The 23007-nt window shown below is 40.7% G+C and overlaps 1 protein-coding gene across 2 annotated transcripts; it reads left to right on the top strand.

Annotated features, from left to right (window-relative positions):
- Positions 1–6440: 6440 nt before the first annotated feature.
- LOC124065419 (potassium voltage-gated channel subfamily S member 2-like) lies at positions 6441–9660 on the top strand. Of its 2 annotated transcripts, none has more exons than XM_046400810.1 (2): positions 6441–6947; positions 7288–9660. In XM_046400810.1, exon 2 carries the CDS (start codon positions 7290–7292, stop codon positions 8727–8729), a length of 1440 nt encoding a protein of 479 aa, XP_046256766.1. In that variant the 5' UTR covers positions 6441–6947; positions 7288–7289; the 3' UTR covers positions 8730–9660. The 2 variants fall into 2 exon arrangements, with proteins under 2 accessions (XP_046256766.1, XP_046256765.1); XM_046400809.1 differs by having other exon boundaries at positions 6442–6947; positions 7162–9660.
- The last annotated feature ends 13347 nt before the right edge of the window (positions 9661–23007 follow it).

The raw sequence follows: 23007 nt of genomic DNA, 5'->3' as shown, positions 1-23007 counted from the left end.
ACACTTGTTGTTAGGCTGATGATGTTCTCACCTACGGACAACAGGTGTTCATTGTGTCTGAATCTGCATATTTATTACCATCCGCTACACATCACCATTGCTTTTAGAAACCTCAACTGTAGCTGAGAGCGAGATAAAATAGATAAATAAATAAACTGGATCATCACATCAAATGATGATGCAAACATGAGCGGCCACATCAGGAGGACAGCATGTGGTCTCCTTTCGGTTTGAGTCCAGCTGTGGGATGAACTGAGATACATTGTTATGTTGTCTTTCATGGGGTCTCACTGATCCGGCTGTGAATAGATGAATGACGAATGCTCGTTTGTTCTGCTGTACTTAACATAAACATAATTATCATGCACAGATGGGCTGCTGCTTTCTTTTAAATATAAACAGCCTTGCCTCACACACACACACACACACACACACACACACACACACACACACACACAAACACAGTGGTATGAGGGCTACACCTGCATTTGTATAGCTACATAACTCCATATTTCATATTTCAAAGACATTATGTATGAAAGGCATTTTAAGATTAAAAATAAAGCTTAACTGCATATTTTCAGTATTGATTTATACTGTAGAAGATATAATAGTACTGTATGTATGTGACAAATGCCTTTGAAATGAGTGAGAGTTTCACTGCAGTTTGAATAAGCATCTGGAGGTGCAGGTTTAGAAATGGAGGGGGTCAAACTGGGGCACAGATTCAGAGAAGGAGGCACATTTGAGCAATGTCTTAAGACTCATATCTAAAGCCCTGATTCTTCAAGCATAAACAATCATAAATCATAAATGTAATAAATGAATACCCAGTTAAATACTTTAAATAATAAATGTAAAATAATATCAGTTAACAGCTGCCATTTGTAACTCCAAATCACTTTCAGTCATCGATCATGAGACAATGTTGCCGTTTATTGAAACTGCAGCAGTTCGATAACCCTGAGAAACAATACTGCTTCCAAATTAAAATCAGAAGGTGAGACGAGGTGTCAACAGTTACTCAGTGCCAAGGCAGCGCAAGTTCTGAGCTTTAACACTAACCAATAAATCTGAAGGACACAGCCCTAACTGTCACAATGAGATGACGCTGAAGTACAGAAGCAAATTGCAAGCAGCCAAAGACTGCAACACCATTTCCTTGAGTGAGCAGATGTGCACCTTTAACATGGGATCTTATTGTTAGAATTATTGTCATGGAGCTGCCTCTAGGTACCCTGTTACTACTAGCACACATTATTGCCTGACATCAGAGCCAATTAGTGTTCATCATGCTCCTAGACTCCAGTCAGATGGACACAAGAGTAATAATTTGTTAATATGTTATATTATATATGTATAATTACCGTACTGACACTCACACTCCAGGACTCTCGGAGCAGGGTGCATTTCCACTTTATATCTGTATTCACTCTGTTCCTTCTGTGCCTGCTCTGTCCTGAGTCAGCCAGCTTTTCCTGCCATTATAATCAAGGCCCGTTTGATGTGATTACTGTGGCATGAAGGGGAACAGGAGAGTTGAATGAAAGCACATTTTCTTTCATATGTCAGGATAACATGACTTAACAGATTCCCTCTTTTTTACTCTCTGTAAATCTCTCTGGAGACTGCTGGTTCATCCATCAGTGCTGGCAGGGATTCAGAGTGAGTTTTGACTGACAGAATTTGTCATGGATAGAGGGCCATGGCATTTTCCAAAGCGGTCAGTGAGTCCCCTGGCAAAGCTTTCAATGACAGCCCGATGTCAGTGATGAGGTCAACACACTGTTAAAACTTGACCTCAGACGTTTGGAGAAGGATTAAAGTCAGGAAACATGAGTGAGGAATTAAAAAAGGTAGGAGAGAGGAGAATGATGGGATATAAAATGCTAAGAGAGACACATAAAAACAACGAGGGAGTGAAGCAAGGGGAGAGAAAGATATAGGCAGCCGAGCAAAAGATAGGGAGCAGCAGATTTAGTCGACACAAAAAACTCCTACACACACTCTCTGTTGAGCCTGCACCTCAGGCTTTGAAGGAAGAGGAGATAGAGAGATAGCCACATCCTCTTCTTACATTCTCTCTTCTTCTCTCTCTTTCTCACTGTCCTCTCCATCAAGCCTTTATCTTTCCTTTCCTCTATCTCTCTCATACACGCTTACTGAAACCCTGAAGAAAATGTCATCTTGACTCTCTGAAGATGATAAATGGGCCGATTGATTGTCTCCTCTTGACCGTGTGGTTATGATTATGGAATATGAGATCTGAAATTGAAGGCTTAAAACTGTTAGAATGATTAAAATCTTTGTAATTGATTTATCCCCTTAGAGCTCAGAGCACTTCCTTTACTTCATACCCCCAACCTCAAAACACTATGAATTATCGAAAAAGATCCTCTTGAAATCAACTTAACTGAAATATATCGGCAGCAAAGCTTCACTCTAAATTGTTTTTGACCCAGCTAATGCGGCTCTCAATTCAAAAACTAAATGGTTTTGTTCAAAAAGGCAAACACAATAGTTTGTTTCTTACGATTTAAGAGCTTGAAATTTGAGCCATAGATCATTGTAATACTGAGGTCATTTTATTTCCTTTATTCACTGTTCAGTTGTCGGGACTGAGACACGACAATAAAGCTGTCTATTCTTTTATTATTATATTCATCCTGGGCTTCTGCAAAAGTCTCCATCAAAAGATATGAGACATGAATGAAAGCCTGCCAGGAGTGTGCAGAATCCCAGTGATGGCGATTTAAAATGCAGGAGCTATTTTATGTGACCAGTACAGGTTCCAAATACACAGTTTTTACATGCTAAACTATCCTTTAAAGGCATACTATGCAGGATTTGTCAGTTGCTGTTATGTAAACACACCAGTGAGCAGTTCTGAAGAAAGACAGCAGCTGTCAAAATAGCCACCAACTCAGAAGTTGCTATTTGATAACCTGGAGGTGAGAGTCAACAGTGAGACTCTCCAGAAACGACCCCAACAGAGCAAAAATAATGAGATAAGAAAATACAGGCAGGTGGCAGGATTTCTGCTTATACACACCCTGCCACATACCTCTAGTAGGCCATAAGTAGTGACTGAGAGGAATTATTTTTGTATGAGTTGTGCATTTCAGTAAAAAAAAATATGAATAACTGAGGCTCGTAATCGTTCTCACAAGCAGTATAGCTGGTGCACCTTGTCGAGTCTTACATGTCGGAGCTTGTCCTCTAAGCTTCTGTGGTGAAAAAATGGACCCAGCAAATATTAGAGAAAGGCCATAAATAAATGAATAAATAGGTGCAGAACATTGTTTTCCCCTCTTTCCTACCACATTAATAATATGATTTATCTTGTGAGCCTTTGGAGGACATCTGATCCCTGGGCTGGGAAAACACTGGACTAAACTAATGTTTATATATATGAAGTGGTTAAAAAATAGCTCCACACAGATCAGCTATACAACAATGCACTGGTGCTAACAGTCTAATGTGATAGGAGTATTTTCCTTACTTTACTTTGCTAATAATATTTATGCATTTTTATAACAGTACCATTTTTTATGCATAGCTTGTACTTGTCGATATTTCTGTGTGAATGCATTAGTGTTTCTGCTTGAATAACCGATCTCAGTACTTCTTCCTGGTAGTTTGTATTAGTTGAGTATGGAAAACATGATAAGAATTTCTTCGAGAAGCAATGCCTGCTATGATAAGAAAACATATTTAAGCAAATTTAGAGAAATAAGCTATGAGGAATAGTTCCTCCTCCACAAAGCAGCACATTAAACTCAACCATGTGGGAGAAGAATGAATCAAAAGCCTCCCAGTTCAATGAAAAGCAGAAGGTGAATAATCTGCAGATGGTAGTCTGGTTAGCACAAATAATTTAGAACAAACCGCCTCAGTAATCCTGAACAAAGTCCTGATGACATTTGTTATTACAACCATCAAGCTTCTTCACCCACGCTAATGAAATCTGAGGAGGTGTGTATGTCGTCAGAGATAGCATTCAGGGCTGATGGAGCTTGGAGAGTGAGAAGACACCCATTATTTTTACCTAAATCAGATATCCTGCACAGAAAAAGAACATTCCCCAGCAGGTAAGGGATAAACGCTGACTGTCACCTAATAATATAATCCTAAGAGCTGTCTAATTGTGCCTTGGTGAAGGCATGTTGTTGTGGCATTATAAAGCATCCCCACACAGCAAGGGGAAATATGATGAGAAACAATTTGAATAATACAGATCACAAACATCAAGAAATCCCACTGAACAGTGGATGATGCCCAGACACTCAATAACACCCCGCTTTATGAGGATAATGGCAAACTAAATAGGATTATAATCACAACATTCCCACATAACCATAGTTGGATCCCACAAGTGAGGGGTATTTCACAGTACTGTGGCTGTGTGTGCTTCCAAGACTCTTGTTAAGCCTCCCCAATCCTACAAATCTGCTGTCTGAAGGTGTAGAGGATATGAAGAGGCCTGTAACCTGATATATTATACTATATTGGAAGCATCTGAAGAGCATAGGTTTTACAGTTAAACCCTGAAAAGTATCCAGAATGAGGAGATGGTGTGTGTGAATGCGACTGAAAAGACTCAATCTGTACAGGCAATCTCATGGGCTTACATGTTCATGTTAAGCTCCAATTGTTGGAAGGAAAAAAATGTGATGAAATATTAATGTGCTGACTGCCTGGGCGTAAAAACTCTGGAAGTGAAAGATCCTATTTAGGAGTAAACAGCTCCAGTGTCTCCTGTAGCCTATGGTTATATTTCCATACAAGTGCAGTACAAGTGGGAAATTGCTTCCAATGATCTGAAATGTATTTTCCAGTGCAGTTCAATCCTAATGTCTTACACAGGGTCGCCATCATCGAGAAGAGCTGATCACAGACTGCGGGGGGCAACAGTAGGTATTAAAGCCTTCATTGTAGCTCTACAGAATGAAGACTGAAGACTGAAGAGGTGCTACGACTTTTATCATGGCTGCTTAAAAGTGTGTTCTCAGATCGAAAACTGTCCACATGTGTATTTTTTTAAAACTGTAACAGCACAAACTGAAAGGACTCTAATGTTTTTTCCCACTTTATCGACACAATGGCATCAACTTGCTATAAACTTCTGGATGTAATCAACTGTTTCTCAACCTTTCTTATGCAGAACATGCCTGTTAAATGATGGTATATTAACAAGTAAGCACCCAAGAGAATTTGCATGAAGCAGCTTTTGTCTGCAGCTGGTATCACCTTCATTAAACACATTGCGACGTGTAAAAGAAAGCCTTCAGCGCTTAATCGATAAAAGCGAGGCCGTTCTGCAAGGGCGCAGCTTCAACACTGGCCAGACAGGGCTGTTAATGATGTCGCCACTGCACTGATAAAAGGAGATTCAGGTAATGGTGGAGCTGATGGTGGAGGTCGGTGTTAAAAGCACAGTAATTTTTTTTCTGGGATCAAAGAGCATGGTTATGTAGTGACGATTAGTATACAGCATTTCAAGTGAACACTGGCATGAGCTGAATGCAATAATTCTACTGATCCACACAGCATGACGGGGAATGTATGTGATCAGTGACCAAAGACTTGACAGCCATTTGGGTGACCTTTATGTGAAAGCATCAGCCCTCAAATGTAACAAACATTTGCAGTATTTACGAAACAAAGCACAAACAAAAAAATCAGTGTCTGTCACTGGTGCGTTAAAAAAGAAACCATTAAAATATTATAGGAGTAATTTCTTTCTATTAATCAATTAATTTCTTTCCCTCTACAGTGATATTACAGAACACTCCAGAGATTTTAGACATAAAGTTCACAGTTGCACACACTTGAGTCCTTAATATTACCTTAAAGTGTTTACTCAGCTAAGAGAAGCTTAATTAAGACTGAACCCCTGGTGATGTCATCAGGGTTTTCTCAGACTGGGTTCAGATTTCTCAGACAGAAATCTGGCTTTACAAACTGATGCTGTCAGTTTCAAAGCATATCCAGGCAAGGACAGCCTAATAAAACTCAAATGCATCATGGGAACTGTAGGAAATCTTTGGAGCTTGACCAACACAATAGATACAAGTTAGCGTGTATCCACCATATCTTAAAATGTATCTTTTTAAATTTATGGAAGTGCAGTCTCCTTAAAAGAAACATATCTGTTTTGGATAAACCTTACTTCTTTAATCTTTATTGTATTCTTTGCAACTGCCTTGCGATCTTACTCATGTTTGTTTATTAAATCTCCATCACTCTCATAGGAGTCGTGCTTAGCTTATGGAACTCATAGAGCGCATAGAGCCTTTACTCACAGCGACGCTGGAGACGCATCATAGTTTATATCCAGCTGACTTTTGTGTCGGTGCTTTCCGTGTGTTCGCTCGTTGGTGACTCCTCTCCTCTCCTCTCCATCCTCAACCATGCTGAGCCTCGCCCCTCAGCACCGTGATGCTGAGATCACTTCGGGAGGGTGGTGCAGAGGGAGAGCTACGTGTTGCTGCGCAGCAACAGATAGAAAGGAGGGACAGAGAGAGAGAGGAATTCCCTCGCACAAGCAAAAGCGGCTGCCAGGGCGTGTATCAGTTCCTATGGTTCCCAGAATTTGTTGCTATAACTGTAGCTGATGCCAGGAGCACAAGGAGGTCTAAACCAAGGGTGGAAGCAGGATGCAAGGACCACCAACTACAACAAGCCTTCGGGTAAATTTCAGGAAGGAGCGTCAATTTATTTCTGTCTGGACGCAACATCGTATCTGACATCGCGCCGACTCCCTCCTCTCCTGCCCAAGCTGAGAAAATCAACCCAGGAGAGACGCGTCAGTCTGGACTCCAGGGGACAGGTGTCTCCGCATTCATTATAGAGCCACAACTTGATCGCAAACTGAAAAATGCCGTCACTTGAGTTGAAATGCAGAGTCTTCTTGTGGGGATTCGATAAACTGTCCGCGCTTTAAAGTAAGTTCCTTGTCTTTACGTGTGCTTTTGTTTCATGGCCGTCAATAATTGTAAATATATAATTTGGGATAAAACACGTGGTTATAACAAATTGGCATCTTGTCTTTTATTTTAAAAAGCAAGTGTGGCATAAATTCAAATGTCAGGTTGTCAGGTTAATATTAAATTCAAAATAACTCCCTTTGCCCTTTTCTTTCTGTCTTGTCTCTGAAAGTGCGCGTCTCTCTTTGTGCTCACTGTCTCTTTCTATCTGTCTTCCTCTTTGTGTCAATGTGATCTGGTCTGTCACTCCGTCTTTCTTCCTGTGCGCCCTGCCGTCTCTGTGTGTCACTCTCTTCAGAAATGACAGGTCAGGTCCCGGGGAAGCCTGGCGGAGGGGCTCACATGGATGACAACGCCGCCATCCGTATCAATGTGGGCGGCTTCAAGAAGCGGCTCCACTCCGACACTCTCTCCCGGTTCCCCGAGACGAGGCTTGCGCGTTTACTCCACTGTCAGTCCAAAGAGTCCATACTGGAACTGTGCGACGACTACGACGACGCAGAGAAAGAGTTTTACTTCGACAGGAACCCAGCGCTCTTCCCCTACGTGCTCAATTTCTACAACACGGGGCGACTGCACGTCATGGCCGAGCTGTGCATCTTCTCCTTCAGCCAGGAGATCGAGTACTGGGGAATCAACGAGTTCTTCATAGACTCCTGCTGCAGCAGCGCGTACCACTGTAGGAAAATGGACCAGGATCGGGACGACTGGGATGACAGGAGCGATGAAGGGAGCACCACTTCCTCTTTTGACGAGCTTTTGGAGTTTTACAGCGACGCCACTAAGTTTGACAAACAGCCGCTCGGGAGTGCAAGGAGGCGCGTCTGGTTAATGCTGGATAACCCCGGCTACTCCGTGGCCAGCCGCATCATCAGCATCCTCTCCATCCTGGTGGTGCTTGGCTCCATTGCCACTATGTGCATGAATAGCATGAGTGAGTTCAGCCTGTTGGACAGTGACGGGCAGCCCACGGAGGACCCCCGTTTCGAGACTGTGGAGCACTTTGGCATAGGCTGGTTCACTCTGGAACTGGTCGCCAGGTTCGTGGTGGCACCGGATCTTCTGCACTTCTTTGAGCATCCGTTAAATGTGATAGACCTGGTATCCATACTTCCGTTTTACCTGACACTCCTTATTAACCTAGTGGTGGAGAGCAGCCCGGCGCTGGCCAACCTCGGACGCGTTGCGCAAGTGCTGAGGCTGATGAGGATTTTCCGCATCCTGAAGCTGGCCCGTCACTCCACGGGGCTGCGCTCTCTGGGGGCCACTCTCAGGAACAGCTACAAAGAAGTGGGCCTGCTGCTTCTATACCTGGCAGTCGGTGTGTCGTTTTTCTCCGTCATGGCCTACACGGTGGAGAAAGAGGACAGCGAGGATCTCTCCACCATCCCGGCGTGCTGGTGGTGGGCCACGGTCAGCATGACCACCGTTGGGTACGGAGATGTGGTGCCAGTGTCCATAGCGGGCAAGCTTACCGCCTCTGCGTGCATCCTGGCCGGGATTTTAGTAGTGGTGCTTCCGATTACGCTCATTTTCAATAAATTCTCTCTGTTCTACAAGAGACAAAAACAGCTAGAGATCGCGATGAGAAGCTGTGATTTCGACGAGGGGATAAAAGAAGTGCCCTCGGTCAACCTGAGGAACTATTACGCACACAAAGTCAAATCCCTCATGGCGAGCTTGTCAAACATGAGCCGGAGTTCACCCAGTGAACACAGCCTGAATGAATCGATACACTGAAACAGTTTTAGCGAGGACGCCCGGCTATGTGGGGTGACACTGTTCATTCAGTGTGGCTGCATGAGGAGCTGTCCAGAGTGCTGAAAGCTCTGGGTGGAGAAATCTAACTTCCTTCCACTGATGTCTGACCGTTTGCCTCTCTGTAGCTCAGCGCAATAACGTGTTAATCTGTGTGCCAGTCACAATGAGAACGTAAGCAAATGTACAGGACTGCCTGGATATGATATTTCACTGTGCATTAGTATGACCTGTCACCAAAAAGGCCCAAATGTGGCCACATAAGATTAAAAAGTAAGACAGAGAATGCTATTGTGGTGTGGTGGTGTCACACTGTAGTCCAACATCCAGCTATACTTGTTGTGATCAAATATGTCTGAAAGTAACTCTAGCTGTGTTTCTTTTGAACAATGTTGATGTGTAATTGTTATGTTGCAACAAGATTACTTCAGATGTGTGGTTAAAGCAAACTATTAAAAGAAAAAAAAACATAATATGTAACACACTTTCTTTTTCATGTGCAGAGAGGGTCTTTTAGCTTCTCGCTAAGTGTGTCTTACTGACTGAGATAACACATGTAAGCCTGAGGGGGGGAAGGACAGATTTATAGTAGTCACTGACACAATATCTAACACAGTTTGACAGGCATAGCAACGACCGCTCAGAGCTGACATGCTGAATGCATTTATTCCACGGATTTGGCTGCATCGGCCCTTTCAGTTGACAAAAACAGTTTAACAGTTATTAATCAAGGTGCTTTTCCAAATGAACTGTCAGGTGTTTCACAATTAACTGAAAGCCACAAACTTGGCATCATATTGGTTGCAAAAGCACACTGATCTGTCAACGTAATAGAAGTTACACTTTATCATCCTTTCTACTGCTGCTTTTACCTGTATGGAATCTCAGTACTGCTGAGAATACAGTGGGCAGATCCAAGCCTTTTCTTTTCCTTTAAATCTTCTATTCCACAAGTCATTTGTCTTCTTGTCTTCAACCTTAAAACTTAGAAGATATATAGCAGGGGCAACCTACATGTACCTCATTTATTGATCAAGGCTCAAGGTGTCTGAATGAAACTCGCGCTCTTATTCCACCGGGACGGAGTGAAGTTTTTGCACATCCCTCCCTGCTTTTGGCCAGCATCACAATGAGCAGCTCTCTCGCTCGATGCAGTCACAGGAATACAACAGAGAACACTCACTTAGTGGCATTGATTTCAGTTTAAAGCATAAAGAGCCAGTTGATACAAATAAACACCAATTCTGAAAACTCAGTTCTTTCCTCATCTCATATTTTTGTACAGTTAGCCGCATTGATTGCAGTTGTTAATTTAAGGAGCGTTTTAATTTGAAGTTCTTAAAATGCTTATCAGGTTATTATTATGAGCTGAATATTCCCATCAACATGCGTGTGAATGAAAAGAAAATGGCACCGCAGCACCTTTATCACTGTCAGTGTTCTGTTTTAGCTCAAGTTGCTCAAGGTAACTTATGCATTTATGCACATTTCAATGACTTCTGAGCAATCAGACTAATCTGCTCCAGTGGTTGAGGGATAATTTTAAATTCATTGTCTCCAGATTAGTATGTGTTGACGGGCAGAAGTATCATACACGTTGGTGCTCACAGCTCATTAGCTAGAGCGTTCAAGCTGTGGTTTTGTATTTTGTATTGGAATTCCCAAAGGACCCCCAGAGACAAAAATCAAATTAATTTAATGTCACCTTTTTATTTTACAAAATAATTGTATAACATATATTATTATATGGGTTTAAACATTCCAAAATTGTCTGTGAATACCAAATAGCTCTTGGGTGTACATATTAAAAACGTATGAGAACACTGAGGTTTGATTCAGTTCAGGGATGACTGGAGAATAAGTGAGTGGCACAGAGGTGAATTCAGTGCACTCCAGCAACAAGGTCATGCTCACTTGGCCAGTCCTAATGAGAAATCCACCAATTGTTTTTGTTTTCCAAGTATTTCTGGGGAGCTCATTTAAAATAATATTTACCCTTAGAGGCCAATTATATCAGTCTCTCTCTTTCTTTTTTAAACTCCTAAACCTATAAAGGCTTTCCTTGAGGAATACAGCACACAGCGTTTGCTGTGTGCTGTATATGCTGTAGACATTTTAACATATTAACAGAGGCACCTTTTCCATCTTAGGATGAAGAAGTCAATTATAGAATTTGGAGAAAGATCTAAATGTACTTTAAGACTCTAGGCATAAGAGAAACAGCAACAAGATTAGTGGATTTGGCCAAAGTCAATGTGTGTGTGTGTGTGTGTAGGTCACTGTGACTCCTGAAGAGGAAGATGAAGATGTCTGGCCCCTCCGCTGCCTCCCCTTGGCTCGCCTGTATCATTACCCACTGACTGTGGTGATAGATGTAAGGAGGGCCCAGATCTCGTCTGGCACACAGCTGAATACAGATGGTAGCTGAGGTCATTAGAGGAAGGCCGTGGCAAAAAGTCTGCTTTCCTCATTCACACCAGTAACCAAAATAAATAAATAAATAAATCCAGTCCAACCATTTTTTCATTTCTTTGTGATCATCAAGACTCACATTTGTGACTCATCATGCAGAAAGGAGAGGGCTCATTGGGGAGTTTTTATAAATTAGTCTCACATGTAATGTTTAAAGCTTGCAGAGGTGTGCTTTATAACCAGGGTTGGCTAATTGTTTTATGTGAATGATTAACTACTAAATCAAAAGAGTTCCTTTTTTCTGTTGTAAATGGGGCTTCCCGTATACTTAAATATGCCTCGATTTATTTGGTTCCATTTACATATGCTGCCGAAGACAATGAGATGAGAAGATACTGAAAATTTTTGAAGAATACTGACCTTACTAATGCAGAGCTGAGCTAAATGGTGTTTGTGCGCCTGTGTGTGTGTGTGTGAACGTACTGTACACAAACATATCAGACAGTGTGTCTAATGGGGAACTTATTGAAGCTGGCAGCACAAGCGTCATCTCCAGTCTGCTCTGTATTGGTGATATAAAACTCTGTTACTAAGCAGGCGTTCCGTGTTGTTGCACATTACCATCTGCTACTATTCCTTTGCTTTAAACAGTGTGGGAAGATTGGATCTTTCCAGTGTGCGTGTTTTTCTCTCCCCCCTTTCTGCCTCTTCCCACCATGTCTGATCTGTGAATTTCTCTAAAAATAATCTCTCATTACATGGATCATGGCATAGATAATTATCACCTACAGATCTGATGCAAATTCAGAATGCAGGTAATGCTGAACAAGGATGGCTGATTAAGTTGCTTTATGCCACCGTTACAAAATATAAATCAAAGCTATGTTGGATTTTTCTGGTTTCTAGAAGACAACCAGGGCAGTCTTGTTTTTTAACATGCAAGTTTTGCATTATTTACCAACCTGACATTAATACTTTAGATGTGGGCATCTGTTTCTTTTATTAAGATACTGCAGAGTAGACCTAAAGTAAAATTATTAAAGGAACAGAAGCTGCCTTGGATTCAAACTTTTTAGAATACAAACAGCAGTAATTTGAGATAAATGCTAATGTTTGCATGTTTAAACATTCATGACAATGCCATAATGCAGATTTTTAGCAGGTAAAATGTTTACCATATTTCCCATTTAATGTGGTAAGTGTGTAAGCATGCTAAAATTATATTTGCTCATAAACCAAATTATGCACATTGAAAGTTTGACCTGATGGTGACACCATATAAAAGGATATTACAAAGTATCCAAATCCAAATTTCATGGTGTGGATAAAATGCTTGCTAATCCATCATTTTACTGATAAAATGAAAAATTTGATCTGCTGTTAATCCGTGGAGGAAAAGTCTAGAGCTCATCAAAGTGATTGGGACTCATCCTCTGGGGACAATGCATGCGTGGACAAAATTTCACAGCAGTCTATGAAATAGTTGTTAGTTTGCTTCAGTATGGGCTGAAGTGCTTGGCCAAAAAACTTAGAAACATTTCCATGCCTGTAGCCATGACCAAAAAACAACACTTTTTTTCAATAATGTTTGCAAGGTAAGCGGTAGTTCTTAAGCCTGTCGTTTTTCAAATGCTCAAAAAAATCACAACAACCTAAATACCAAATAAACTGCACTGAATACTTGTCACCTTGCATCAGACCTCCAGCAGGTGTTGACTCTTCACCAGAAAACCTCTACAATCACTTGGTCATAAAAGAAGTTCTGAAGGACAATAATTCTGCACAAATGGGACCATTAATGTGCCTTCTTTTTAATGCTGCTCCACTCAGTCTGCTACCACTAAGTGACTCATCTAGAGAGACAGATGTTTTTGGATCTAAATCACAATAGGGTTCCCACAGAATTTTAATGGATAGCACAAAATTGCCCATTCCAGCACGTAGTGAGTGCTATCCTACCTTTTACCAATGACTTTTATGAAAATTGACTCCTAGATTTATATTCAAAATCAACATCTCATCTTGTTAAAAAGCCTAAAAAGTCTGGAAATGGATTTCTGTGCTCAAAAGCCAAGAGGGGTGATAATGTACTTTGCCAGTGTTCTGCATGTTACAGAAGTGGCAGGAAAAGCAAAACACTTTAATCATACAGGTCAGTATATTTCAGGGCTTTCTAAGTTCAAGCACAGAAGTTGATTTGACACTGTATGTGCAAGTCAAACGCTTCAGTGATTTCACTAAACCTTACCGGCTTCATTAACCCTTTCTTTACCTACTGAGTTAAATGCTTTGTGGACTAAACAGAAACATTGTTATGCAGTGCGTGCAGGAGGTTCAACAACATTGTACCCGTTTTAGTGCCTTACTCAATAGCAGTGTGAATATTCTTGCAAACGAAGGAGAAATCATTTTTGTTCTTAATCTCTGCCAAGATACTCTCTGCTGCTTACAGGATTAACGTGATCATCCAGCCTCAGCCATTACAGGGATTCTTGCTAGCAATTTCACATTACTTATTCCTCAGCTTCTAAAGATTTCATACAGGGCAAGTAGTCCACAGTGTACATGAAGGGAAATTATAAATTTGAACAAAAGCTAGAGTATGCTGGGAATGATTTTTCCTACAGATTATTTAGATTATGAGGGATATGTTTAATTTTCCCAAAGCCCTTCAAGATCCACAGTACTAGGCTACACAAACACATCAAGATCAGCCGTCTCAAGATGCATGAAATCATCCAGGTCTTAAAAAATGGCCTGGGAACAGGAGATTCACACAAAGAGACAATGCCTCTTTGTCTCACTGAAATGTTTCTACTCATAATTCACACATGTCACCGTACTCCTCTCTACCCGGAGCGTGACTCGCTGCATTTCAGTAGCGTCGCAGTTACATCAACGGTCCTGGCTGGAACATAATGAGGTGATGGTTACCTCACAAGGATGAGACAGCATCTCTATATGTGGTGAACCTGGCAGTTTGCTCAGAGGAGAGGGAAGATACTGCTTATTCTCACACACAGTGTCAGGAGCCCCTGTGTCAATTAAGAAAAAGTCTCCCAAAGTCTAGAATTGGGTTAAAAAGGAACATGACTGCCAACACACACCACCACACATGCTCAGCTCAGGATAATTGAACTGGAGGTATTTCTCAGACACTGCTGCTCCCACAGGTAATACTGAGAGTCAGACAGACTCAGATTGGATCCATGATTAAACTTGGATGGGTTGCAGGCTGTCCAGTCAAGAAGACAGACACAATCAGGTTTCAAACTTCAAAGTGAGAGGAGGAAATACATATAGATCACTTATCTGCCAGCCTGTGTGAGCAGTGTGTTTGTGTGGCTATTCATTTGCATGTACTGTATATGTGTGTGTGTGTGTGTGTGTATGTCATACTTTCCTCTGGAACCAATTTCCTCTAGGGTGTGCCAAGGACAGTCGTGCAGACAGTTTGATTTGTAAAGCTTGAACAGAGTGTGTCTGAGAGCCTCAGTGACAGTCCACCTGAGCCCAAAGGGATGACGTCAGTAATATCTCAAAAAACCCTGATATCTCAAGGTGTATACTTCTAGAAAAAAAGAAAACAATTATGAGGACGCTTCTGCAGCAATAATACAAGACATATGAGTAAGGGTGGAGGAATGTCATGCTGCCTTCACCCAATAGGCTTGTGACACAGCCAAATGTGATGAGAAACAGAGAGGGAACACAGAGGCAATAACACTGTTCTTGTACTTAAGATAAAGACAGCAAATAATGAAATAATTTACATTAGTCAGGACCACAGACACCAAGAAATCCAAGACAGAAAAAAAGTTTTGATTTTATTCAAGTAGAGAATGAGCAGATGAAAGACAAGAAGACAAATTGGATCAGTTGACTGGGAGAGACTCTGGTTGAAAGCTGCTTCCTGAAAGTAGCAAGGACTGTGACAACATATTGTGAGGCATGATGTGAATATAATAGAATAATGAGTCTATTTCTGTTTTTTAGAACTGCAGCCCTTCTCCTTTTTTCCTCTCCCACTCTTCCCCTTTTACACCGTCGATCTTCCCGGATCATCAACTCGCTAAATACTAAGGGCTACATTCATCCCCTATGGTATCGGAGAATGGTGATAATTGCCTAATTTGTTATAATTGCAGTGCTGCACCTTGTCTGGTGTGGTTAATTGCCTTTGAAATCCACCTGGTGTTAGAATTATACTGTGCAAAGTGCTACAGCCACTCTGGGGGGAACACGCAGTCTAACGAAATTGATCATGGAAACAAACTGAGCTCCGGCCTGGCCCTGTAGAGTGGTCCTGTGTTTTTCATTTTAACGAAGCTCAGGTTAACTCGTGGCTGGAGCGGCTTGTGTGCTAAGGTAAGCGTGGACGTACCTGGTATTGCATCCGTTCATCCATCCATTTTCTATACCTGCTTATCTGTACAGGGTCATGGGGCAATCACACACACACACACACTCACACCTAGGGGCAATGTAGAGTAGCCAATTAACTTAAACCTAACACAAAATGAAGCCACAAATCTTCATCCATTAATTAAAGACATACATACATAAAGTGTTTTTGAAAATCAATGCAGTTTCACAGAACATAATATCACAATATTATATTAGTGTAACAATATTTTCTTAAATATAATTAAAGACATACATACATAAAATGTTTATATGTTTATATAAATGTTATATTTTCTTCAATCTCTAGTGAACGTGATTGACTTGAGCAAATATGAACTTTTACAATAACAACACAGAGATAGCTCAAGATAACCGAATGATTAGCAAGTAAATAAGATGTAAAGAAACATTACAGTATTGGAGTGAGAATATTTTTGTGTGGCCTAGATCTGCATCTGCTGCTCCACCTCTTTGTTCTGCTACCCTAAAGTAGGACAAATGACCAAATTCCCAGCATGCAGGTATCATTCACACAGAGGGAACAACGCAACAAATAAGTGAACTGGGACATTGACTTTTGAAAGATAAAGCAGGGCATATAGAAAGAGTAAGAGGGTGATTACACTGATAACCATTAAATGTGGAAAACCAATCTCAATTCAAGGGATGGGATTCACTCGCTGTGAGCACTTTCTTCTGGGTTATTCAACAATCCAAGATGAAAGAGGGACCAGCTGGGAGATGCTGCCTCTTGTTTATCATTATCCCACTAGAGGCAACAGTGGTGTGAATCTGAGAAAACAGCTGAAAACTACAGATGGATGGCTTCCCATTATGTATCATAATAGTATCCAGTGGGCCATATATCTACTAATATGGAAAGAGAATAGTGGTGTGTATTTTTATTGTGCTTAATATATTTTTTATGGGGGCTCCCACAGTTTAAAAGTTGTTAAAGTGGCTTAATGTGGTCATTCATAAACATTATGTCTCCTTAATATCAAGATAAACCTATGCAACAAATCACAATCGACTCCTGTGTCGTGGTGAATGTGCAGTCAGATTATGGGAAGATCACATTATTTAGGGTCCTTGGCAGTCAAGACACGGGCACATGTAAGTTTAAAATGCCAACTTCCAAGCTCTGTCACATCAAATACTATCACTGGTGAGAAAGAAAAGGAGCAATGGAGGGAAAGAGGCAGAGAAATTTGCTCACCCCAGACACTTCTAATCTATTAGATCTGGGCTGCGTGTCTACACCAATTGAGCAAACACTCCCAACAGGACTCTATTGTATCCCAAAGAGACTGAGGCTGTTCAGCTGGTGCGTCCCTGTGTGCACACCTCTGAATATGCGTGTTCTGCTTTTCGATGAGGTGTCTCCCCTAACAACCTATCTAGATTCTAGTCACATCTGTGTGTGCAGCGATGCACCGAATAGACACCTATACCCGAGGCTGTGCTGAGGCTTATGGAGGGTGCAGTGGAGTGAGACGCAACAACAGGACCTTTGCTGTCCTTAAAGCAGCACACCTTTAGGGGGGCTTCCTACCAGCACTCTCAGGTCCACAGGAGGAACCAGTCCTGCCAGATGGTGGCTATTGCTTTCTAGTGAAATGTCACACCAATATACCTTGCGTAAAAGATTGGATTTCCCTTTATCTCTTTGAGCCACCGGGGACTGATGCATCATTTGTAGGAGCTCATTACTCTTTCATTGGGGCCTCTCAGCACTCGAAACACAAGCACACACACCTTTAGTGCAGGAGAGGATTCTCACGAATAAGGTCACCATTAATTAAGCCTCTCACAGTTGTAGAGATGGTGATGGATGGTTGATATTTTCTCAGAAAGCACACTCCGTTGTGGACGCCAGGAAAAGGGTTTACTCCATCAGTCAGCTGAATTGTGTTCTTTTTTTTGTTTGTCCAGAGGCATGAATGTATTTGCCTCCGTCTGGTGGTGCCACTATGCTCTAAACACAACAAACAGGATGGCATCTGAGCAGATGTGGGGCTGTCATTGCTTACATGATGTAGACTCCACAAGACTCATTTCCTCCTTTAGACTTAAAAGACTAATGTAAGGCCTTTCTTATTTAAACTGTTTTATTCTTCTTGGGTTGATTCAGATTCCATTTTCTTTTGAATCCTCCATCACAAAACTTTTTTCATCACACCAATGTTACAGAAAAAAGAAAAAATATGAATGAAAAAATGTCCATCCATCCATTTTCTATACTGGTTATCCATCAGGGTTGCTGGGGGAGGCTGGACTGTCAATCACAGGTCTGATACACAAAGACAGAAAACCACACACTCACTCACACACACACACACCAGCTTTTGTTATGTGTTATTGGCACAAGGAGATAAAGTAAAGGACCACAGCTTTACTGTCCATAACCAAACATTGTATTTGCAAAGGTCAAAAGCTGCCATTTTCTGCTTTTTCTGACACAGGAAGTCTCCAACAATGTTTACAAAAAACAGCTCACTTCATGTTCATGTCATACTGCATTGTTTTTCAGACATGAAATTATCATGCAACCAGTTTCATGGAGTCTAATGTAAGTTGTTGTTTTTTTCAGGCTGAATCTGAGAAATGCAAATGTATCTTCACATTCATCTCTGGCAGAAAAGAACCGCTTCTAACAATCTTACAGTAAAATAACCCAAAACAGACTTCCTCTTATTCAGAACAACTGTGATGTAAAAGGGCTGCATTGCTTAGCTCTTTACCATAACATCTCACTGGAAGTCGTGGCATATCGATAAATATATTATTGGGTTTAACAGGCTATCACGAATTAGGTTGGTGTGCAGCTGTCTTGCTTCAGCCTTCATGTTTTGAGTGAATATTATCACCACTTCCTGTACTGGCACTTGAAATCAGATGTCAGAGTCAAAATGCAATTTTATGTATTTTTCTTTTCCAATCACTAATGTGTTCATCATTTTGACGTTGCCCTCTAGTCAGTGGAAAAACAAACATAGGTTCTGCACGTTGCACATTGCTACAGCCAAAGTTAAAAATCTGTCAGACGAATAACATCACCTCTCAATAGTGACAGAAGTTTGGCTGACAAAACAAAGCACCATACTAGCAAAGCTAAATTGTCTCTTTATAATTAAACAATCATGTTACAATTAGTATGAACAATTTCTTCTAGACACAGGGTTGAATTAATTTGTGGAGATTGTGGCAATGTTAAGGAATACTCGCAGAATTCTCCCCCATCAACACGTTGCTGTCAAATTACCTTTAAATTACACATGCAAAAGAGAAATGGGCTGAAAACTTTGGCAGCTTCTTTCTCACGTTGATAGTACCGTTAGCGCCAGTGTTTTTCAAATTCACTATTAGGTCACCGTCCCCTTAAATCCTGTGGCTTCCTGTCACAAAGAAGATGTTGCTTGAGCGCTCCAGAGAAAAGACTAACGGAGCTGGAGGTGATTATAGCAGCTGACAGCTTTTCTGTCCTTCCACCACCTTAGATTTAATCTCTGAAAGCTTGTGCTGACAAAGGAGTGCACAGTTCAGATTTTTGCACCATAAAGCAGCTTCTCTTTGTACCATGAAAGCTGTTGAGGTTCTTGGCCAACATTTTGTTAGTTTATGATTTTATACGACTACCTTAATTTCTAATAGTTTGGTGAAAAATGTCCTTAAATGCCACTACAGCAATTATGCCTTTAAAAATTAGGGACAATTAAAAACTAACAAGGTATCAGGGACTTCATTTTTTGGAGCACAGTACTTTATGCTGTGGGACTACTTGTCTACAATCAATGATTAAACAGGAAATTGACTATGCGGTTGATTGATGATAATTAGGCACAAAGCCAATTTGGAAGCTCAAAAGAGGTGCTTTGAGGAGAATTTACCCCAGAGTCTCAGGCACGACACAGATTTGGAAAAATGCTCTACTTTCTGTGGATATCAGTATTTATGGTTACAGAATGAGTGTGAAGCAGGAAGTTGTTGGAGACAAAAAAAAAAAAAAGCATCAGTTCAGCCTGGCTGAAATAGATGAACAAATAAACAGCTTGTACAGTCCCTCTAGACAATAGAGTCATTAACAGGGGGTCATAGTGAGTCACACTATCAATGCTAATTTTCAGCTGAAGGGCAATGGGGATAATTGGATTCCTATCATGCAAGAAAGAAACAATATTCACATTCAATAATAAATGCAGAAAATTGCAAGCTACTACACATTCTCACTGGATGAGACTGAGAAATGAGCTAACAAGACGGCAATGGGCAAAGGGGTCAAAACACTAAAGCATAGCAGATGTATGGATGATAATAGCTGTGTGTACTAGAGAACATGTTGTCATGGGCTTCCCAGATTCATAAGGCTCACAGTATCTTATGATCAAAGTGACTTTTTTTTTTTTAAGTTTCGTTGCTCCTATACTCCTGTTGTCAGTTCTGGGATGTAATTTTTCTTTTTACTTCAAATTCTCTGCCTGCTCTTCTCCTGTAGATATTCCAAGCAAATTAGGTGTTGTCAGACTGATATTAAATGTAAAACCTATCTGAAATTAAATGAACTAAAAGTAGAATTAGTCCTGTGCTATAGAAGATGGGAAAGCTGACATTTGTTTCTATACATATGTCAGAGACCTTTACTTTGAATGCAGACGGCTACACAAAGACACCATTACTAATTCTCATCCTCCAGAAATCAGTGTGTACAGCACAGTTTCTTAACTTTGTGGTTATGACCTCAGTTATCATCTGACATGCAGACAGATGAAGACAGATGAAATGACATTTGATTAATATAGTTTTGAGATATTTTTGGAGCTTTCTTCTTGCCTTTGAAAACAGGATAAAAAGTATGCCATTCGCAAATATATGAGACAACTTGACAAGGCATTAATTGCTGGGGCCATGAGAATATCTGGACTTGGTAATTGGGTCACAGGCCAGAAAAGGTTATTAACTAGTATCTGAAGGCTGCAAAGTATGGACAAGAAACTATATTAGCAAGGCTATGAGATATATAAGACTAAAACACACTTGTGGGATCTCACATTCAGACATCGCAAACACAGACAGAGATACAGACAGTTACCCCCAAGCCCAGTCCACCTTACACACACACACACACACAGAGAGAGGCTCATTAAGGGAGAAATGTGCAGCAGTTGATCACAGGGAGTCCATGCAGATCTAAAGCATTATCGACCTAAAAATGGCACAGTCTGTCACTGCTCTGCCACAGCTATCGACATGCTGTCTGCAGCTGGATGGATGTCTACTCCCTGACTTTAATGGGCTTCACTGATATCCACAGAAAAGGCTTTCGGGGGATTGATTGGTGGTTTCAGCTGTCTGCCTGGTCAGCCATACACAACTTACAGATGAATCACACAGGAAGTCACAGGATCTGCCACTTGTTGTCCAACAAATTCTCCTCAACCTCTGATCACAGTGAGCCAAACTGGGCAAATCTCCTCAACGCTCTGAGTTCGGATTAATTCCCAACTGTTGTGTTATTATTTTTAACTGAACTAAAAATATACTTTGTGACCATAAGTTCTGTTAAAAAGTGTTTCTCTGTTTGTTGCATACATTTCAAGTAGATCATCCATGTCAGAGAGGTGCTGTGAATATAAATATAAATATATCCATCTGTGTTGCAGGATGCTTTTGATGATTGTAATATATATGTATATTTTTACCTCTTTTCTGAGTCTATCAGCAATGAGTGTTTTAAATTATTAGTGTAAACATTACAATGATGACCGACCATTATAAGAAAGACTCCATACTGATCCAACCAAGGAGTTTAAGTTTTTCTTAAATAGTGACAACACTGATACAGTGTAATGTTGAGTAGCGCCAGTTTAAATGAGGGGCCACAAAAAGGGTCCATAACAGTCAAATAATCATGAAGTAATGATAAGCCCATAAACTTAATGACTTGTTAATGTAGTGTCTAAAGAGTGTTACCAAAATACATTAAGTCTCCTGTACGGATTTTAGGTAATTATACTCAACTGAAGTAGTTCCATTTTTTTTTTGCTGCTTTGCGTATTGGCTGAATGTTACTGAACTAAAGTGGCATAAATCTCTTTTTCACTCTGCAGCTCGTTGGGTGATCGATCTTTACAAGTAGAGCATTGCAGCCACTTCAAACAGACAAGGTCACCTTTGGAAAGGGCAGCCTGTAGGCATTTTCTGCCAAACGGCAGCTGCCACTCTGACCTCCTGACCTCCAAGGTCACATGGACATGTATAACAGTTAATAAAACAGTATGTATAAAAATACTAATTTTTATAGTTAAAAGTTACTGCTGTGAATACTGCAAATTATTAACCTTCCGGATAAACAATGTAAGTTGATTTAAACAAACAGATAGTGCAGGCAAGTCCAGTTCTTGTTGACAAACCTCTATTTCACATGAATAATTATTTTCACTTATGCCCTCTCTTATTAGTTTTGAATTTAATGATAAAAAAAATTAAAAAACGGTAAACATTGTCATTTGTAGTTGGGAGAACCAAGCCTCAGGTGACTGAGGTGACTGAGACCTCTATGGCCTGCCAAAGAAGTCAGTGAAGTGTTGCATGATTTGTTGCACGATTTACCATCAAGAGAGCTCACCATTGTTCAAAGCCATTTGTATGAGCAGTGTGTGCAGAGGAGTAAAGGCAGGTGCTGCTTGGAAATTCTCAGCGCATCCATATGTGTTCACACCTGTGACTGCATGTCTGTCTGTACAGGTAGGCACAGTACTTGCTTACGTGAGAGTGTTTGAATATAAGCTTCACCTATAGAACACTTGAGGTTACAAAGTACTTCACAGAACAACAGAAAGAACTATAAATCATCTAAAATCATACAGTGATATAATGACACAACATACAAATATCACAATCTTTTAGAAAACGAAACACTCGCTCAGTTAAAACAAGTTTGTTAAAATAGACACTTTAAAGGACAGCCTCATCTCCTTAGGCAATTCGCTATACAACACTAGAAAATCAGATTATCTTTGAATTTGATCTGAAGTGTGTGAAAAATATTATCTTCTCTCAGACGGCAATGGACTTTAAGAGCGTCTAGCATTAGCCTTGTAAATGAAAGCTTTGAAGTGAAGGATTTCCAAGACCAAAGCAATAGCAACTACTGACAGCCTGCCTGCTGACTGAAGGCTACAGTGTCCAAGCAGAGGGAAGTTTTACTGCTTCCACATCTCACTGGGGTTACTGCTAAAAGCATTCTTGATGAACACCTGACCATTACACCAACAGAAACTTTAATTACATCAGATTCTAAATACACATACAGCTTTGCAGCTGCAACAGCTTCCACTGTTGTGGGAAGGCTTTCCACAAGATTTTGGAGTGTTTCTGTGGGAAAATTTGCCCATTTATGCAGTAGAACATTTGTGAGGTCAGGCACTGATGTTGGACCTAA

Source organism: Scatophagus argus, chromosome 9 (genome assembly GCF_020382885.2).
Source record: "Scatophagus argus isolate fScaArg1 chromosome 9, fScaArg1.pri, whole genome shotgun sequence".
In the NCBI taxonomy this organism is placed as follows: Eukaryota; Metazoa; Chordata; class Actinopteri; family Scatophagidae; genus Scatophagus; species Scatophagus argus.
The sequence above is the reverse complement of the archived record's forward strand: the minus strand, read 5'-3'. Positions and strand labels throughout refer to the sequence as shown.

Bases quoted from the DNA above. Each gene is read 5' to 3' on its own strand.
- LOC124065419 (XM_046400810.1), top strand. From the start codon at position 7,290: ATGACAGGTCAGGTCCCGGGGAAGCCTGGCGGAGGGGCTCACATGGAT.